General features: G+C 39.6%; 1 protein-coding gene across 1 annotated transcript in view; it reads left to right on the forward strand.

Moving 5' to 3' along the window:
- Positions 1-17781, forward strand: part of DCAF1 (DDB1 and CUL4 associated factor 1) — a 74707-nt gene that overhangs the window by 41393 nt on the left and 15533 nt on the right. The window contains exons 7-17 of the mRNA XM_081246554.1: positions 493-1005; positions 1317-1418; positions 5028-5186; positions 6745-6924; positions 7408-7617; positions 8803-8972; positions 11737-11861; positions 13072-14335; positions 14921-15119; positions 16057-16139; positions 16690-16774. Of these exons, the coding sequence (XP_081102680.1) occupies positions 493-1005; positions 1317-1418; positions 5028-5186; positions 6745-6924; positions 7408-7617; positions 8803-8972; positions 11737-11861; positions 13072-14335; positions 14921-15119; positions 16057-16139; positions 16690-16774 (3090 nt within the window). The remainder of the gene's footprint in view (positions 1-492; positions 1006-1316; positions 1419-5027; positions 5187-6744; positions 6925-7407; positions 7618-8802; positions 8973-11736; positions 11862-13071; positions 14336-14920; positions 15120-16056; positions 16140-16689; positions 16775-17781) is intronic.

Consider the following 17781-nt stretch of genomic DNA (forward strand, 5'->3'; position numbering starts at 1 on the left):
TGGCCCAAAAAATGAGTACTTAAAGGAAAAAGTAGAACATAAGTGGTGAACTTGAAAATTAGATTATGTAATTATGTATAATGTGGATGACAATATTTAACAGAATACAACTTATGGCAGATAAAAGTTTCAGAAACCTTCGTGTTTGATTTTCAGACACTTTTTAAAAATTGTGCATATATCTACTGTCTGCCTCTTCAGGTGTGATGGTCCACCCCAGCTTGATCCAGCCAGATATGTTGTGAATTAGGTGTTTTATGTGCAAATCTTCTGGTTTGGGTTCTCTGGGAAATTTTATGGGGAATGAGACTTTTAGCCATTATTTATTTCATCAAGCTGTAGGAATCAAGTCAACATATTTATCAAATCTTTATTATTACCAGGCATTGAGATAATTGCATGAGTATCCTTAAGTGGAAGTAAGAATTATTTGAATCATTTAAATTAAGATGCAGAAGAGACAACCCCTTTTATTCCAATATCTGTTGATAGGTGGCAATAGTACTTCGAAGACTGAGGGAGCTACAGCTTCAGGAAGTAGCTTTGAGGCAAGAAAGCAAGCGTCCTAGCCCACGAAAGCTCTCCTCTGAACCTCTTTTGCCTCTGGATGAAGAAGCTGTGGATATGGACTATGGCGACATGGCCGTAGATGTAGTGGATGGCGAACAAGAGGAAGCTTCTGGAGACATGGAGATCTCCTTTCATCTTGATTCAGGCCACAAGACCAGTAGCAGAGTGAACTCAGCAACTAAACCTGAGGAAGGAGGATTGAGGAAAAACAAGTCAGCAAAACAGGGTGACAGAGAGAGCTTTAGGAAAGCCAAGCAAAAGTTGGGTTTCTCATCATCTGATCCAGATCGCATGTTTGTTGAGCTGTCTAACAGCAGCTGGTCAGAAATGTCCCCCTGGGTGATTGGCACCAATTATACCCTTTATCCTATGACTCCTGCTATCGAGCAGCGACTTATTCTCCAGTATCTGACCCCTTTAGGAGAATATCAGGAGGTAAGCTTATTGGGAAGAGTAGTGTTCACATTTTGGGACCACTGTGTTTATTTCTGGGATATTTTGTGGTGTCATTTTATCCATTGATGTGTTTTTGCTCTAATACAGAAAAGTCTTTGCCTCAAACTGGTAAAGTCTTATGGAGGTCACTCCTGATAAGGCCTTTTCGATCAAAGTGTGTTTGTATGTTTATCTTCATAAAGGGGGGGGAAGAGGCACCTTATTTCTTTAATCTTCTATCCTCATAAAGGAATAGGAAATATGTGAAAATAAATTCAAATGTTAAGACTTGTTTTTGGTGTTGATTTCAGTTACTTCCCATATTCATGCAACTTGGATCACGGGATTTGATGATGTTCTATATTGACTTGAAACAGACTAACGATGTCCTACTTACATTTGAGGCACTCAAGGTAAAGTTCTTAAAAATGTTAGGTCACTGAGCATTTTATTGACATGGATGTGCCTATATGTTTTGGTATGTAGCGTCTCTGGATTTTATTGTTAGGGTGGTGCTTTTTTTTTTTAAATAAATTTTATTTATTTATTTATTTATTTCTGGCTGCCTTCGGTCTTCATTGCTGCATGCGGGCTTTCTCTAGTTGCAACGAGTGGGGGCTACTCTCCGTTGCAGTGCGCAGGCTTCTCACTGCGGTGGCTTCTCTTGTTGCGGAGCACAGGCTCTAGGCGCACAAGCTTCAGAAGTTGTGGCTCGTGGGCTCTAGAGTGTGTGCTCATTAGTTGTGGTGCGTGGGCTTAGTTGCTCCGTGGCATGTAGGATCTTCCCGAACCAGGAATAGAACCCGTGTCCCCTGCGTTGGCAGATGTATTCTTTTTTGTTTTTTTGTTTTTGTTTTTTACATAGTTTTTGGCTGCGTTGGGTCTTCGTTGCTGCACACGGGCTTTCTCTCGTTGCGGTGAGTGGGGACTACCCTTCGTTGCAGCGCGTGGGCTTCTTGTGGTGGCTTCTCTTATTGTGGAGCGTGGGCTCTAGGCGCATGGGCTTCAGTAGTTGTGGCACGTGGGATCAGTAGTTGTGCCGCACGAGCTGAGTTGCTCCATGGCATGTGGGATCTTCCTGGAATAGGGATTGAACCTGTGTCCTCTGCATTGGCAGGCGGATTCTTAACCACTGTGCCACCAGGGAAGTCCCAGCAGGCAGATTCTTAACCACTATGCCACCAGGGAAGTCCCCAGGGTGTTTCTATTGCCAGATGTGTCAATCGTGACAAATGAAAATTTCTTTTTTAGATAGAAGAAATGAGGCTTACCAAGTGCCTCCACAGAAATTCAGGGGTCAGTCCTAGAGGATTGAATGTTAAGGGAGAAAGTGGATCTAGACCTGAGAGTGGCCTCAGTTATTGTTACTGGATAGGAAGAGAAACTAAGTGTATAGTACCTTAGGTCATACTACCTTTTAACTATTCTGTCAGCCAACAATACTTCTTCTCAATTATTAACTATATACATATTGTATGATGTTAGATTATTTAGAGTGAACAAAATATAAAGCAGAAAATGAGTAAAGAAATAGAGGCATACTCAAATTCAGTAAAGGTAAATGATTTTCTAGGTTGCAAAGGGGCTAAATGTAAGAGGGCAGGTATGTCTAGCCCACCAAATCCATACCTTTTCATGATAATTAAGGTAATCTGAAGGGAGAGAGGTTAAGTGGAATGAATAATTTTGTGGCTATTATAGTTCTACCCAACGGGTAACTAAATGAACACAGTACTATTCTGTGATGTTTACAATATTCGACAAATAAATTAAGTCTCTCCTGTTTATTGTTTGGTTAAGAGAGACAGGCATGTAAGCCTATGATTTCTTTTAGATATTATAGATGTTGTGATAAAAGTATGGGGCACAAAGGAAGGAATGGTCTGTTCTTCTTGAGAAATAGTAGCTTCTAGACAAGACCTCTGAAAAAGAGGTAATGTTCTCACTGGCTGTTCAAAGTTACAGTTTTATTCCTGATATTCCAGAGCCACGCTGTCCAATAGAACTTTCTGTGACGATGGAAATGTTCTTCATCTGTGCTGTTCAAAACAGTGGCTAGTGGCCATATATGAGCACTTAAAATGTAGCTAGTGCCTCTGAAGCATTGAATTTTTAACTAAATTTTAATTAAATTAGCCACATGTGGCCAGTGACTAGTGCATTGGACAGCACAGTTCCAGAATATATTGAAATTAAATAGAAATAAGGAAATTTGCCTTTCAGACCCCAGAAATGTTAAGTTTGGAGGAGGTCAGACATAAATTGGAGTAACATATATTCCTGTGAATGGGATGCAGTGTGTGTGTTTGTGTGTGTGTGTGTGTGTGTGTGTGTAAACTCATGATTATACTTTGAACAGTGAGATGAAGCTGGAGGTCAGAGTTGTCTCCAGTGACCCAAAGGTATTGCTTTCAGATGCACATCCTGTCCTGAAAAGGAAATAGTGAAGAAGGGATTTGGGCAGTTGCTATTTCTGTAGGTCTTTGTATGAGGAACTGTAATGGGTGTCATTATTCAGCTGTTTTCTGTGCAGACTCATATAAGGGATTAAAGAAAATGAAATAAGGATGAACAGGGAAAAATCGGACAAGAGATCCTTCTTATAGGGAAATAAAAAGTATAGAAAGTTATGTGTACTGTTTTGTTCAAAAGGAAGTCTCAGTTGTGTAGGAGAAGGAACAGGTGTTGAAGTTAGTATTGGGTTGACCAAAAAGTTCTGGTTTTTCTGTAAGATCTTATAGATCAATAGAAAGAAAATGGGATAAAATAGTAAATTAAGAACTAGAACCTTATATGGAGGTATAATACAAGGAGAGAAAATAGAATCTTTGCCCACATGAGTGAGGTGAGCCAGGTTATGGGCTATGTTGAGCCAAGTAGAATTAAGGTTCTTGGTAAAGATTGAGCCTGTTTGTTCTCTGTTTCCCTACCTACTGATTCTGGCAGTGGAACTGCCACTTTATGGTAGTGACATTATTGGAAAGAGCACGTGCAGTGGCCTAAGTATTGGGGAGGGAACCATACGTGGTTTAGTTGTTTCTTGGGGAAAGACTTGGTGGCAATGTGGTAGAGGTTTGTATATCAGCCAAGTAAAGAGGGAAGGGATTTGAATTATATATAAGGATTAGTCTGAGTCTGTGTGTTAAGAGAACTTCTGAAGAGGGTACATACATGTTGTTTTTGCCATTGACCTTGGTGAAATTTATACAGGTATCAAATCATGTAATTACAAATCTGTGTTGTCTTGTCTGTACCTGCTGCCTGTATCACCACCCAGAAGACACCTTGACATGAGAAACAGGAGGCCAACAGAAACAGGGGGCTCCAGTTCTCCTGAGGCCCTATCCACGTTGGCCTGGGTTCAAAGTCATTGAGTAGCCTGCTGCTTGCATTGCACTCCTTGCCCTTAAAATTGCCCAGATCAGGTCCACCCAGAGAGGCTAGTAAGAATTGAACAGCAAGTTAACGAAACTTGATAACAAAGCCCTGTCTAATAGAGACTTAATAAAATAGTTCATTAATAAAGGTCTATTTAAAGTGCATTCTGATTAGTTCTAAAAATTTACTAATTTTGATAATTTGCTGAAGACTTTTCTTTGGGGATATATTGAGGATCAATTTAAAAGAAAACAGAGTTTTCGATTTTATTAGATGATGAGTCAGTGACTGAGCCAAAGCTAAAACATAGAGCTGATGATGTTAAAAGGATTAAAATGGGAAGGGTAACAAAAATCCTTTAGGGAAGCTATGTAATAATAAAATGGTTAGGATTGTCATTATGTACAGCAATATTCTTCATTTCTTGTTTTTCACCTTCATAAAAACCTTTGGTATTAGGAGGGAATATTATGGAATCCTAGAGTTTTTTTGTTTGTTTTGTTTTTGTTTCCCTTAAGCAGTATTGGTTTTACTTCTGTTTTGAGGGAGTGGTTGTCTGCTTCAGAGGAGTCTTTGTGTTTAACAGCTGTGAAGAGATATTTGTTCTAGATTTTTCCACGATGATGTGTGTCCTCTTTGTTTAGCACCTAGCATCTCTCCTGCTCCATAACAAGTTTGCCACAGAATTTGTTGCACATGGTGGAGTACAGAAATTACTGGAAATTCCTCGTCCTTCTATGGCTGCAACTGGTGTATCCATGTGCTTGTATTACCTGTCCTACAACCAGGATGCCATGGAAAGAGTAAGTCCAGTCCATTCAGATGTATGGGAATGGGATAGGGTGGGGAATATTCTAGTACGTTCACAGGAAAACTTTTGGATAAGAAAAAATGAATAGGTGGATTAGGTTTTAATGAAAGAAGCAAGGAGCATGAATGTCTGATCTTTACAGAGCATTCTAAAAATGTAAAATTCTTTTTTGTTGTTGTTTTTTTTTCGGGTACGCGGGCCTCTCACTGACGTGGCCATGTGGGATCCTCCCGGACCGGGGCACGAACCCGTGTCCCCTGCATTGGCAGGTGGACTCTCAACCACTGCGCCACCAGGGAAGCCCTAAAAATGTAAAATTCTTTAGGAAAGGTCCAAAATGTAAAATTCTTTAGAAAAGGTCCAAAATGTAAAATTTTGTAGTCCTTTTTTTCCTGACTCTCTGAAAGAAAAAAACCAACAAAAAACCCAAGATGGATTGGGGTCACAGAACTTTTTTTTAGTTTTTGCCATTTTTACTGCATTAGAATTATTTTCAGGCTCTTTTCAGATGTCCCTCAGTGGAGTTATATTTTGCATTTTTGAGTCAGTCTATTATAAAAACAACAGATGATGCTTTGTGTATTTGTGTTAACAAATAGTTCGTGGTAGAGACAGTAAAATCATTCCAGCTGTTCTCAGGGCTCCAGAGAAAAACATGGTAGCGTGGCAGCTACCCTCTGGTAGCTGGTTTTTCTGGCTTTTTCCAGCTAAGACTTTTTATTTAGTGATTTTTTAAAAAAGTGTAAGTGGGTTGTACATTTGAAAAGAAATGGGTCCCCAGACACCACTAGGGAAGCTCTTGTCATTTCTATGCCTGGAATATTTTTCTAATATTCTATGTGGTGTGGCTTTTCTGGTAGAGTGAAGTTGGTAAAATCTTCTTGGGTGGTGTCTTTATTCATCTTTGCATATTTACTAATAGGGTAATATTTTGATTTTAATTTTTTTTACTCCTTAAGATTCCGCATTATGCAAGGATATGTAATCTTTTGAGAGTAGTAACCTAATCTGTGTGTATATGTGCAAAATTAATTGTGGTTAAGATAAAAAAATGTATCAAACAAACCTGGGTAATGCTTCAGAATTCATTGTCTGACTTACAGGAGACACCAAAATGTGTGTGAATGACTCAGTGAGTGAATGGATATTAAACTTGTAGACTTTAGTATCAGAAGGCTCAGTCACTTTTATCAGCCTGGGGAAGTCCCTTATGTCTCTGAGCCACTTCATCATCTGTTAGGTGGGAATACTAATATGTGTGTAACAGACCGTTGTGAGCATTAAAGGATATAAATATTTGCAGAATTTAGCACTCAGTATGTTTAGGTGGAATGTAAATATTTCTCTAAATTTAGGTTGTTTTTGGGCTTGGAATAGATTGTTATAAAATTTCATTTGTAACTTAAGCTTTAAACTCAGAATGACTTGCCCAGGAGTGATTATTGTATCTTGCAAAGACATCTATCTACACTGTGAATTTTTCTTCCCTTTTGTGAAGGTTCCTTTCCCCCAAATTTTTAAAAACTACGTTTTATTTTTATTTTTTGCAGGTTTGCATGCATCCCCACAACGTTCTGTCTGATGTGGTGAACTACACACTGTGGTTAATGGAATGTTCTCATGCTTCAGGATGCTGCCACGCTACCATGTTTTTCTCAATCTGCTTCTCCTTCCGGGCTGTATTGGAACTCTTTGACCGCTATGATGGTCTTCGTCGTCTGGTGAACTTGGTGAGGTTCTTCAGTGGCTTCTCTTTGTGAGGAGTGGGGGTCCTGCTTGTCTGGGCTGCCCTTTAGTGGCATTGAAGAGAGGAAGCTTCTGACTGGAGGAATTTTGCTATCATTTTTATGGATGAAGTCTTTTTTCCTCCTTCATTTACAAGTTTCTTTTCCTCTTACGAGGACTATACCATTGTAGACTTGCCTTGAATATAGTAATCTTACAGGGGGAATTGCTTGATCCTTCTAAAAAGCAAGTTTTGTGCCTCTGTGTCTTTCAACATGATTGAAAACTATGTAATTTTTCAATATAGGTTTAATGTTTTGCTTTCATATGGCTACTCTTAGCATGTTGTATGGACAGATGTACTTTGATGTTTGTCAATCTTCATGAGCACAAAAGTTGATTGAAGTCTTTCTCCTTTCCTTTTACTTTGCTCTTCCTCTTTGTTCTTCCTCCTCTTTTGCCCCATTCTTTTGCCTCTTTCTTAATAGATCAGTACTTTGGAGATTCTAAATTTGGAAGATCAGGGTGCACTTCTGAGTGATGATGAAATATTTGCTAGCCGCCAAACTGGGAAACATACCTGCATGGCCTTGCGCAAGTACTTCGAGGCTCACCTGGCCATTAAATTGGAACAAGTGAAGCAGTCACTTCAGAGGACTGAGGGTGGCATTCTTGTTCATCCTCAACCCCCGTACAAGGTGAGAGAACCTTGTCTAAAAAGGAAACGTTGTTAGCACTGTCTGTAGCATCTTGGGCCTGAAATGCACATTCATATCAGTGGAGTCCACGTGGGATGTACATTGTTGGATTATACTTGCACTGTGTGGAGGCAGAATACTTGAAAATGGATGTAGGGAATTCCCTGGTGGTCCAGCAGTAGGACTTGACATTTTCACTGCAGTGGCTTGGGTTTGATCCCTGGTTGGGGAACTAAGATCCTGCAAGTCACACGGTGTGGCCAAAAAACCCCACAAAAAAACAAACAAAAAAAGAAAATGGATATATCGAGGACTTATTTTGCTCCCAGTTGAAAGTTTCTATCTCTGGGATACTAGAACTAAAAGATGAACTGAGATGTCTGTAAAAGGGCTTTCTTTTAGGGAAAGTACTAGATATTCTACCTTCTTCTGTGTGGAATTTTTTTTCTGAAAGGGTGCATCTATAATTCCACTTCACTGTCATTTTTGAACTTAATATGTTTTGGAACAAAGATTAGTATCTGCGTGTTTTAAAAATCACAAATTGAAAAGAAACCAATTATTTTACGTGGTGCTTCTTTTTCTTTTTAAGCTGTGAAATATATGCACCAGTGATTTGAACATTTTGTTACCTTTTTGGGCAAAATGTATTATGAGTCTAGTTATAAATAAAATAAAAGATTAAACATCATTTATATATATTCATTGTTTCACATGTGGGCTGTGGACTCAAGAAGTGTGGGATTTGAAAGCTATTATTACTTAGCTTTATTATTAAAATCTGTTGACCACTGAGCTGTGCTGGAGAAGATAGCAGGCAGATTGAGTTCTTTAATAATATGTATCTCTGGGCTTCCCTGGTGGTGCAGTGGTTAGGAAGCTGCCTGCCAATGCAGGGGACACGGGTTCGAGCCCTGGTCCAGGAAGATCCCACATGCCGCAGAGCAGCTAAGCCCGTGTGCCACAACTACTGAGGCTGCAAGTCACAACTACTGAGCACACGAGCCTAGAGCCCATGCTCCGCAACAAGAGAAGCCACCGCAATGAGAAACCTGCGCACCGCAACGAAGAGTAGCCCCCACTCACCGCAACTAGAGAAAGCCCTCACGCAGCAACAAAGACCCAATGCAGCCAAAAATAAATTAATTAATTAAAAATAATAATAATATGTATCTCTCCTTTTAGGCATGTTCATATACTCATGAACAGATTGTGGAAATGATGGAGTTTTTGATAGAATATGGCCCAGCGCAGCTATATTGGGAGCCAGCTGAAGTCTTCCTCAAACTTTCTTGTGTCCAACTCTTGTTGCAGCTTATTTCTATTGCTTGTAATTGGAAGACCTATTATGCAAGGTGGGACCATGAAGTTAAGAGTCTGCTTTTTGCTAAAGTTAATGTTGGTTTTCACAATAGTGTATGCTTAACAAACATTTGTTGAATTGAATTGAAATTTTGGACTTGAATCTCTCTGAGAAACTAAGCATGATAATTAAGCATGATAATATCATTTTAAATTTATAGAGTGCTTGGTCATGGTGATTATAAATACTGCAAAATAGACAAGGATAATTATCTGTACTCTTAGAGAAGTTACATAATCTACATGGCTACAGCTGCAGAGGTGGGGTTGAAGTCCTGTCTGGACACTGGAGTCCAGTATTCTTTGGTACTTAGACTTTAAATATCTCTCTATTGCTTGACAACCATATATAACATTTATCTTACCTTCACATAAAACTGTATTTTTTGCTCTTGTTATGATTTTCACCATTCAGTTGAAAACAGAGCAAAGCGGGACAAGGCTCAGGGAAAAACAGGTAATGGAACCAGGAGGTTGGGTAGGTTCTATTTGAGGATGATGTAAAAAGAATTAAAACTATATTTTGGAAAAGATGGAGTCTGAAGGGAAGATAGTAACAAAATTTATAAACAGTGGTTCTTGACCTCCTTTCCCTATCCACCCACTGCCATAAAGACAAGAGGTGCTTATTTAGGGTGCATATAGCTTGTTTGCTAAATCCCAGGATAATTAAATCTAGAGGAATACCTTTGGAGTGGCCATTTTCAAACTTTTTGGTCTCAAGATCCCTTTACTGTATTAAAAACTATTAGAACCCCCCAAAAGCTTTTGTTTTTACATCTATTGATATTTAACATATTGGAAATTAAAACTGAGAAAATATAAAAATATTTATTTATTTAAAAATAATCTGAACCTATTGCTTATTAGCATTTTTTATGAAAAGTTTCCAAAATAAAACCAGGTGATTTCAGCAAGTTTTTAAAATGTCTGGTTTAATCCCTCACATCTACTTCTATATTCAATCTTTTGTGACATCACACATGACAAGCCTCTGGAAAGCTCTACTATACACTCTTGAGAGAATGAGAGTGAGGAAGGAAAATAACATCTTAGTGTTATTATAAAAATAGTTTTTATATCTCAGCACCTTTTGAAAGAGGCTCAGAGACTCCTAGGGTCCCCTAACCACACTTCAAGAACCACTGTTTTAGAGTATTAAAGTAGATTATTATATTTACTTGGAGAACATTGCTTTAAAGATGATGGAAACTCAGAAGATAATGAGGAAGGTTATAAGTACATTTTTTGAGTGGTAAATTCATATTTGATTACATAAGAAAATAATGTCCTTTAAAAGCTTAACTTTAAAAATAAAATTAAATACTTGTTTTTGCTTAGAATATATAAAACCTTAGAAATGAAAATTATTCTTAGCCACTGTTAATTTCTTTAGTCTTTTTTCCATAATGTATGTAAATATACATAATTGAGATTATAGTATTTAATCAAACTCATCTTTTAGATGAAATATCTCAAAATACATAAAGATACAGAGAATAATATAACAACTACTCCATACCCAGGGTTGGCATGTTGCTGTATTTGCTTCTTTTTCAGTTCCTTTCCATTTTCTGCCTCCTGAGAGTGACCAGTCTTCTGAACTTGGTGTGCATTCTCTCCATTTATTTTTTTATGCTATACATATGTGTGGATGTGTAAACAATAATATATTATTCTTTTGTATGTTTTAAAGTTATATAAAGTATTATCCTGTATACGTCTTTTGCAGCTTGCTTTTTTCACCCTTATTTATTTACTCTTTTAATATAAGTTTCAGGTATATAGCCACCCTTACGTGTTTGAGATTTATGTGTTGATATTTATTTGAACTCTTGTATTTCTGTACTGTAGTTTATTCTCCTATTGATGAACATTTAATGTCTTTTGTTTCTTTTTTTCCTGTTAAATGAATGGTACAACAAACCTCTTTTTGGAGTCTCTCTTGAGGATATGATGTGTATAACCTGAGTTGTAGTGTGTCTTCATTTCATCTATAGTGGGTGTTGCCAAGTTGCTTGGAAAATGCTCATACTATTTTCTTCCACTGCAGTCTATGGGAGTTTTCATTTTTATACGTTCTTGCCAATACTTGGTATTGTCAGATTTAAAATTTTATATCTTAGTTTTCTATTTCATTAATGTTGTATTTTGAGCCTTTTCCATTTGTCCTTTAGAGTTCTTTGAAAATAATTGTCAGTAGCTGCAAAGTAGTTCATCATACGAGTGTACCATAATTTAACACATATATTCCTTTTGTCTGTGTAAGTTTTCTTAATTCTTTTGCTGTCCATGATGTGTTAATGGACATCTTAATACATAAATACTTGTTTGTATTGAATACTTCTGGTTATTTCCTTAGGACAGATTCCTAGAGGTGAAATTCCTGGGCCAAAGGTTATGAACGTTTTAAGAACTTTGTTTCATATTTCCAAATTATTTTCTGAAAAGAGTATCCTTATTTCTACTCCCACTAAAAGTTTGAGAGCATTTGTCTCTGTACATCTTCATCAGCATTGGGGATTATCCCTTGTTTTTAATCTTAGCAGTCTGATAGGTGAAAATTCCATCCCTGTGTTTTTTGAAATTAAAGTTTTGATGACTTACAGGCCCTCTCCTGATGCCATGGCTAGGGACAGAGCCATAGTCCCTACTACATCAGTAGTAGTTCTGATCCATTGTCTCTCTCTTTTAGCTGTTGTTGTTTCTTGTGGCTGTATCCTAGTTTCCCTTTGACTAATTCTTCTTCCTGTCCAGGAATGACACTGTGCGCTTTGCTTTGGATGTCTTGGCTATTCTCACTGTTGTGCCAAAAATTCAGCTCCAGTTGGCAGAATCAGTGGATGTGCTGGATGAGGCTGGCTCCACTGTCTCCACTGTAGGTAGGTTGTACCTTGCCATTTTTGTTATTACGTGGTCTTTGTTTTCCTTTTCCATTCTGGTTGTTACTTACCTGACCTAATTTTACAGTATTAGAACAGAAGGTAGTAGAGGAGGGTACCTTGTAAGTCTTATAAGTCATGCCATCAGTTTCATATAAGGGAGTCATGATAGTGAATTCAGGTTTTCTGGGTGGTATAGGCATTTCCACTGTAATTGTACATGTGCATTCCTGAAAACCTTGTACTCTGCAGAGTGTTGTGCTAAAAATAGAATTTTTGAGAAAAATAGATTGAGGCAGACAGTAAAAAACTTAAGCAACTTTGTAATCTGAGCCCTAGCAAAATTAGTAATTGGCAAGCAGTGCAGAATGGATAGAAGCTATTATACACAAAAACAAAAGGAAAATACCCTTTGTTTGAAAATACCCTTTATTAAGAGCAGGGCTGATGAGGGCTGCTGCTAAGGTGAGCATGGCAAGTTGTGTGACTGGCTGTGGGCCCTAGGGTGTACCACTCTGGGAGAAAGCCCAAGGCATAGCCACTTGTTTTTAACTTGCTGCCACTATAGCAGCCAGGCTGAGGGCTTTTTCTTTTCCTGCTGAAGGTTTTTATTTATTCCCACTATTTTTGCTCTACTTACCCAGGAAAGTTTGTACATGACCCTGGGTGACTTCCACATAATACTGACGTCATTCCCCTATTTAACATACAAGGTATTATGTCATAAAGATGCATTGTAGTAGAACTGATTGCATTTTATACAAACTATTCCTTATACTTTTTTTTTTTTTAATTTATTTTTGGCTGCGTTGGGTCTTCGTTTCTGTGCGAGGGCTTTCTCTAGTTGCGGCAAGCGGGGGCCGCTCTTCATCGCTGTGCACGGGCCTCTCACTATCGTGGCCTCTCTTGTTGCGGAGCACAGGCTCCAGACGCGCAGGCTCAGTATTGTGGCTCACGGGCCTAGTTGCTCCGTGGCACGTGGGATCTTCCCAGACCAGGGCTCGAACCCGTGTCCCCTGCATTGGCAGGCAGATTCTCAACCACTGCGCCACCAGGGAGGCCCTCCTTATACTTTTTTTTTTAAAGTGTAGTTTTCTTTTAAGTGGAACAAAATGAATAGAACTCTAAATTCTGACTCTGGAATGACTGTTGAAGTTGGCCATTAGTTTTATGAGGAATAATATAAAATGTTTATTTTTTTCCCCAATAGGTATCAGCATTATTTTGGGAGTGGCTGAGGGTGAGTTCTTTATTCATGATGCTGAAATTCAGAAGTCAGCACTTCAGATTATCATCAATTGTGTGTGTGGCCCGGATAACAGAATTTCTAGTATTGGCAAATTTATCTCTGGAACTCCTCGGAGAAAGCTGCCTCAGACTCCCAAAAGCAGTGAGCACACTCTGGCCAAGATGTGGAATGTGGTCCAGTCGAACAATGGCATCAAGGTGCTTCTGTCCTTACTCTCCATCAAGATGCCCATCACAGATGCAGACCAGATCCGGGCCCTGGCCTGCAAGGCCCTGGTGGGCCTGTCTCGCAGTAGCACTGTCCGGCAGATCATCAGCAAACTGCCCCTTTTCAGCAGCTGTCAAATCCAGCAACTGATGAAAGAGCCTGTGCTGCAGGACAAACGCAGTGACCATGTCAAATTCTGCAAGTATGCTGCTGAACTCATTGAACGGGTGTCAGGAAAGCCACTTCTCATTGGCACTGATGTGTCCCTGGCACGCCTGCAGAAAGCAGATGTTGTTGCCCAGTCAAGGATCTCCTTTCCTGAGAAAGAGCTGCTTCTGCTGATACGAAACCATCTCATTTCTAAAGGGCTTGGGGAGACGGCAACTGTGCTGACTAAAGAGGCTGACCTGCCCATGACTGCTGCCTCCCATTCTTCTGCCTTCACCCCAGTCACTGCTGCTGCTTCTCCTGTTTCTCTTCCCCGTACCCCTCGCATCGCCAATGGCATTGCAACTCGACTGGGCAGCCACGCTGCTGTGGGTGCCTCTGCCCCTTCTGCCCCCACTGCTCATCCTCAGCCACGGGCCTCCCAGGGTTCACTAGCTCTGCCTGGCCCATCTTATGCAGGCAACTCCCCTTTGATTGGTAGGATCAGTTTTATCAGAGAGAGGCCATCACCCTGCAATGGCAGGAAAATCAGAGTGTTGCGGCAGAAGTCGGACCATGGCGCCTACAGCCAAAGCCCAGCCATAAAAAAGCAGTTGGACAGACATCTTCCTTCCCCACCTACGCTGGACAGTATCATCACAGAATATCTTAGAGAGCAGCATGCTCGCTGCAAGAACCCAGTTGCCACCTGCCCACCTTTCTCTCTCTTTACTCCTCACCAATGTCCTGAGCCAAAACAGAGGCGGCAAGCGCCAATAAACTTTACCTCAAGGCTAAACCGCAGGGCATCATTTCCAAAGTATGGAGGGGTGGATGGCGGGTGCTTTGATAGGCACCTTATCTTTAGCAGGTAAGGAGAGGTTACCTCACTTCCTGGGAATTGGAATGATTTTTCTATTTAAGTCAAAGTATGTGGGCAATATCAGCATAAAGTAATTAGTCCAGAAAACCATCTGTTGACCTGAAATACCAGGAATTATCTCTGTGTGAATACATGAGCAATGTGACTATACTCCCTTCTGTCAACCATGGGTTCCTCATGTGATTATTGGCAATATATTGACAAGGTCCTCTGTGTTCTTACTATAACTAGTATGTTTTCTAGAACCCATGCAACACTCTGTCCCTAACTAGGCTCTCAAGTTTGTTTTTGTGCTGGTCCAAGTTGTCTCCTCTTCTCATTCCTTAAAAATCTTAAGTGAAGGTCGTGGTATCCCAGGTTTTACACATGGGAATTTTTGTTATTGTTAAAATTTTTAAGTGAAGGTCATTTTCTCTCTTTTAAAATGAAGATGAACCACTGAAGGTCACTGATATTTTGGAAGAACCCATTTGAAACATAAATGCTTTGTTTTTCCTTCTGTCCTTCTAACAGAGTTTTCTTTTTCTGAGTCCTTGCCTGTTCTTTGTCTCTGATTCTCTTTTGTTTGCTTAGGTTCCGTCCTATTTCAGTGTTCCGGGAAGCCAATGAGGATGAGAGTGGCTTCACCTGTTGTGCATTCTCAGCACGAGAGCGGTTCCTGATGCTTGGCACCTGCACTGGGCAATTGAAGCTCTATAATGTGTTTAGTGGACAGGAGGAGGCCAGCTATAACTGTCACAACTCAGCTATCACACACCTTGAACCTTCCAGGGTAAAGGTCCCTTCCTAGGTTATTCTCAATCATTCTTCTAGGATAGGTTGGTGAACTGTGGGCTTGTGGTCTGACTGGTTTCCTGTATTTGTGCATAAAGTTTTATTGGAACACAGCCAAGCTTGTACGTTTATGTATTGTCATGGCTACTTTTACGCTACCACGACAGAGTTGAGTACTGTAGTTGCATGCAACACAGACCATATGGCCTGCATAAACCTAAAGTATTTACTATCTGGCCCTGTTTGCCAACCCTTGTTCTAAGACCTGAACATAGATAGATTTTTAATTTGCTTCATTTGGAAATGGAGATTATCAACTATGACCACTAAAGTTTTCTTTTTGTGTTGGAAGGAAATCTCAAAGTACTGTGAATTTTTAGGAAAACAAGCATATGATTCCAGTGGTAGTTCACAGTTCATTAACACTATTCTATGGATGAAATTGATGCCTTTGCTGTTTCTAAAAGTCAAGACTTAAGATGACAAGAATAATTTTCTGATTTTAAAGTAAAGGAGGTTGACCTTTTATTGGGCTTTCTCTTTGAAAAACCTTTAAAAATCCTTAGCTAAGAAGTCTTAACAACTGTTTCCAGTTGACTGATATTTCAGATGAGAGAGATGGAGAAATATGGCCAAATATTAAGAAAGGAGGAACTATCTTTGACATCTTCGCAAGTGTCGCATCCCCCCACCCCCTGCCTTGGAACTATTATATTTTAGGAGGGTTTAATATTCTCTTAAATTTAGTTATTTTTTAGGACATAGGAGGTACATGTTACTTAAGTCCTAGCAGCTTCTGACCATTTCTTGGTTCCTAAAAGTTTTTCTGTTTTCTTTATAATCCAACAATATATTTTATATTTTAGAATGCTAATGGAAGATGGCATTTATATAAACACATGATTACCCACCTTGGGCCTCCCATCTTCTTTTAGGACGGGTCCTTGCTGCTGACATCTGCTACTTGGAGCCAGCCTCTGTCTGCACTTTGGGGAATGAAATCAGTATTTGATATGAAGTATGTATCTACTTTTATAACCTAGTCTCTCTGTTTTACAATTTATCCCCTTCATCTGATTCTTTGACTTAAAGGCTTTTGGGAAAAAGAGGAATGCTATAAGTTATATTGCTGACTTCTCTCTTCCTCATCTGTGGTACATGTTTAATAAGATTTTATTTTTCTTAATCCCTGGGTTTTCTTACCAGGTATGTACATTCCCATCACACAGCAGACCCTTCACTAATCCAAAATGGCACATCTACGTATTTTCTCACGTTCACATGCATACATTGCTATCTTTGCTGGAGCATATTTCAAAGGCACGTGTACCCTGTTAGCCATTTCTTCAACTAGGTAGTTTCCATTAATTATTTTGGATCTGCTTGGACAAACTGGTGGAGGGAATTTTCTTTTTAATCTTATGTGTACAATTTTTTCCTCTTTGGGAGCTGAGAATCTTTAGGTAAGTATAGTCAGGCAAGAGGCTGAGGATCACCTTATTTTCAGTCAGTTGAATAATTATGTCCCAAAGGTCAGTTACATCAGTACTTCTGTTTTGTGTTCATAGGCATTCCTTCACAGAAGATCACTATGTTGAGTTCAGTAAGCACTCTCAGGATCGGGTCATAGGCACAAAAGGAGACATTGCCCATGTAAGTACTTAAGAATCCACTTCTTTCAAGTGATTTGTCTATTTGTTTATACTGAAATCTTCTGGACTAAGTGTGAGGACTTAAGTCCTGTGGGTGACGAGAAATTACTCAGTGATATTCTTTCCAGATAGAATCTGTAAGTGTAATGAAGTAATTCTGAGCTATATGGGAAAAATGTGAAAAGAACTTAATCTGACAATTTGAGAACTATTTCATTAGCAGAGCAGATATTTTCAAACACTAAGTTTTAGATGAAATAAAGTCCCTGCCTTTATGGAGCCTCACTGGGGAGACAATAAAGAAGCAAATATATAGTATGTCAGGTGGTAAGTGCTGCCAAGGAACAGAAAGCAGGGTAAGAGGTAGGAAGTGCTTGGAGGTGGTGTGGGGGACTTCCTTTTTATCTAGGAAATCAGTGTCACTGATTAAGCAGCGTCTTGAAGGGAGTGTGGGCATCATGCAGATGTCTGAGGAAAAGTGATCTAAGACGGGGAATGGCAAGGGAAAAGCCCTTACTTGGGAGGTGGGAGGAAGAAGGCGGGGTAAGAGCTGAGGTCAGTAGTGGGGCATAGCGTGTAGCCTCTTGCAATGTGTTGTTTAAGACCTTTGGCTTTTCCTCTGAGTGAGATGAAGACACTGGAGGGTGGCAAGAAAGCACATGACTGGATGTAAAATTCCTAAAGTGTGAGTCTGGTTTCTGTGAGAGAAGCAAGAGGAGGCTTTCTAGTTAGGAGGGTGTTGTGCCAGCTAATATGTGAGAGCTGCAGTGGGGCTGTGCCTAGGTGGGCGTGGTGGAGGCAATGAGAAATAATGCAGCTGGGCCCTGGGGTTTTGGATACATGGAGTTTGTGATTCTCTTAGACACTCAAATAGGGAATGGGCAGTTGAATATACAAATTGGGGGTTCAGGAGAAGAGTCTGGGGTGGGAGATATAAATTTGGGAGTTGTTCACTTGTCGATAGTATGAACTGTGAACTTGGATGAGATCATTAAGGAGGCTAGAGAA

This window comes from Mesoplodon bidens, assembly GCF_964165515.1.
Source record: "Mesoplodon bidens genome assembly, chromosome: 10".
NCBI lineage: Eukaryota > Metazoa > Chordata > Mammalia > Artiodactyla > Ziphiidae > Mesoplodon > Mesoplodon bidens.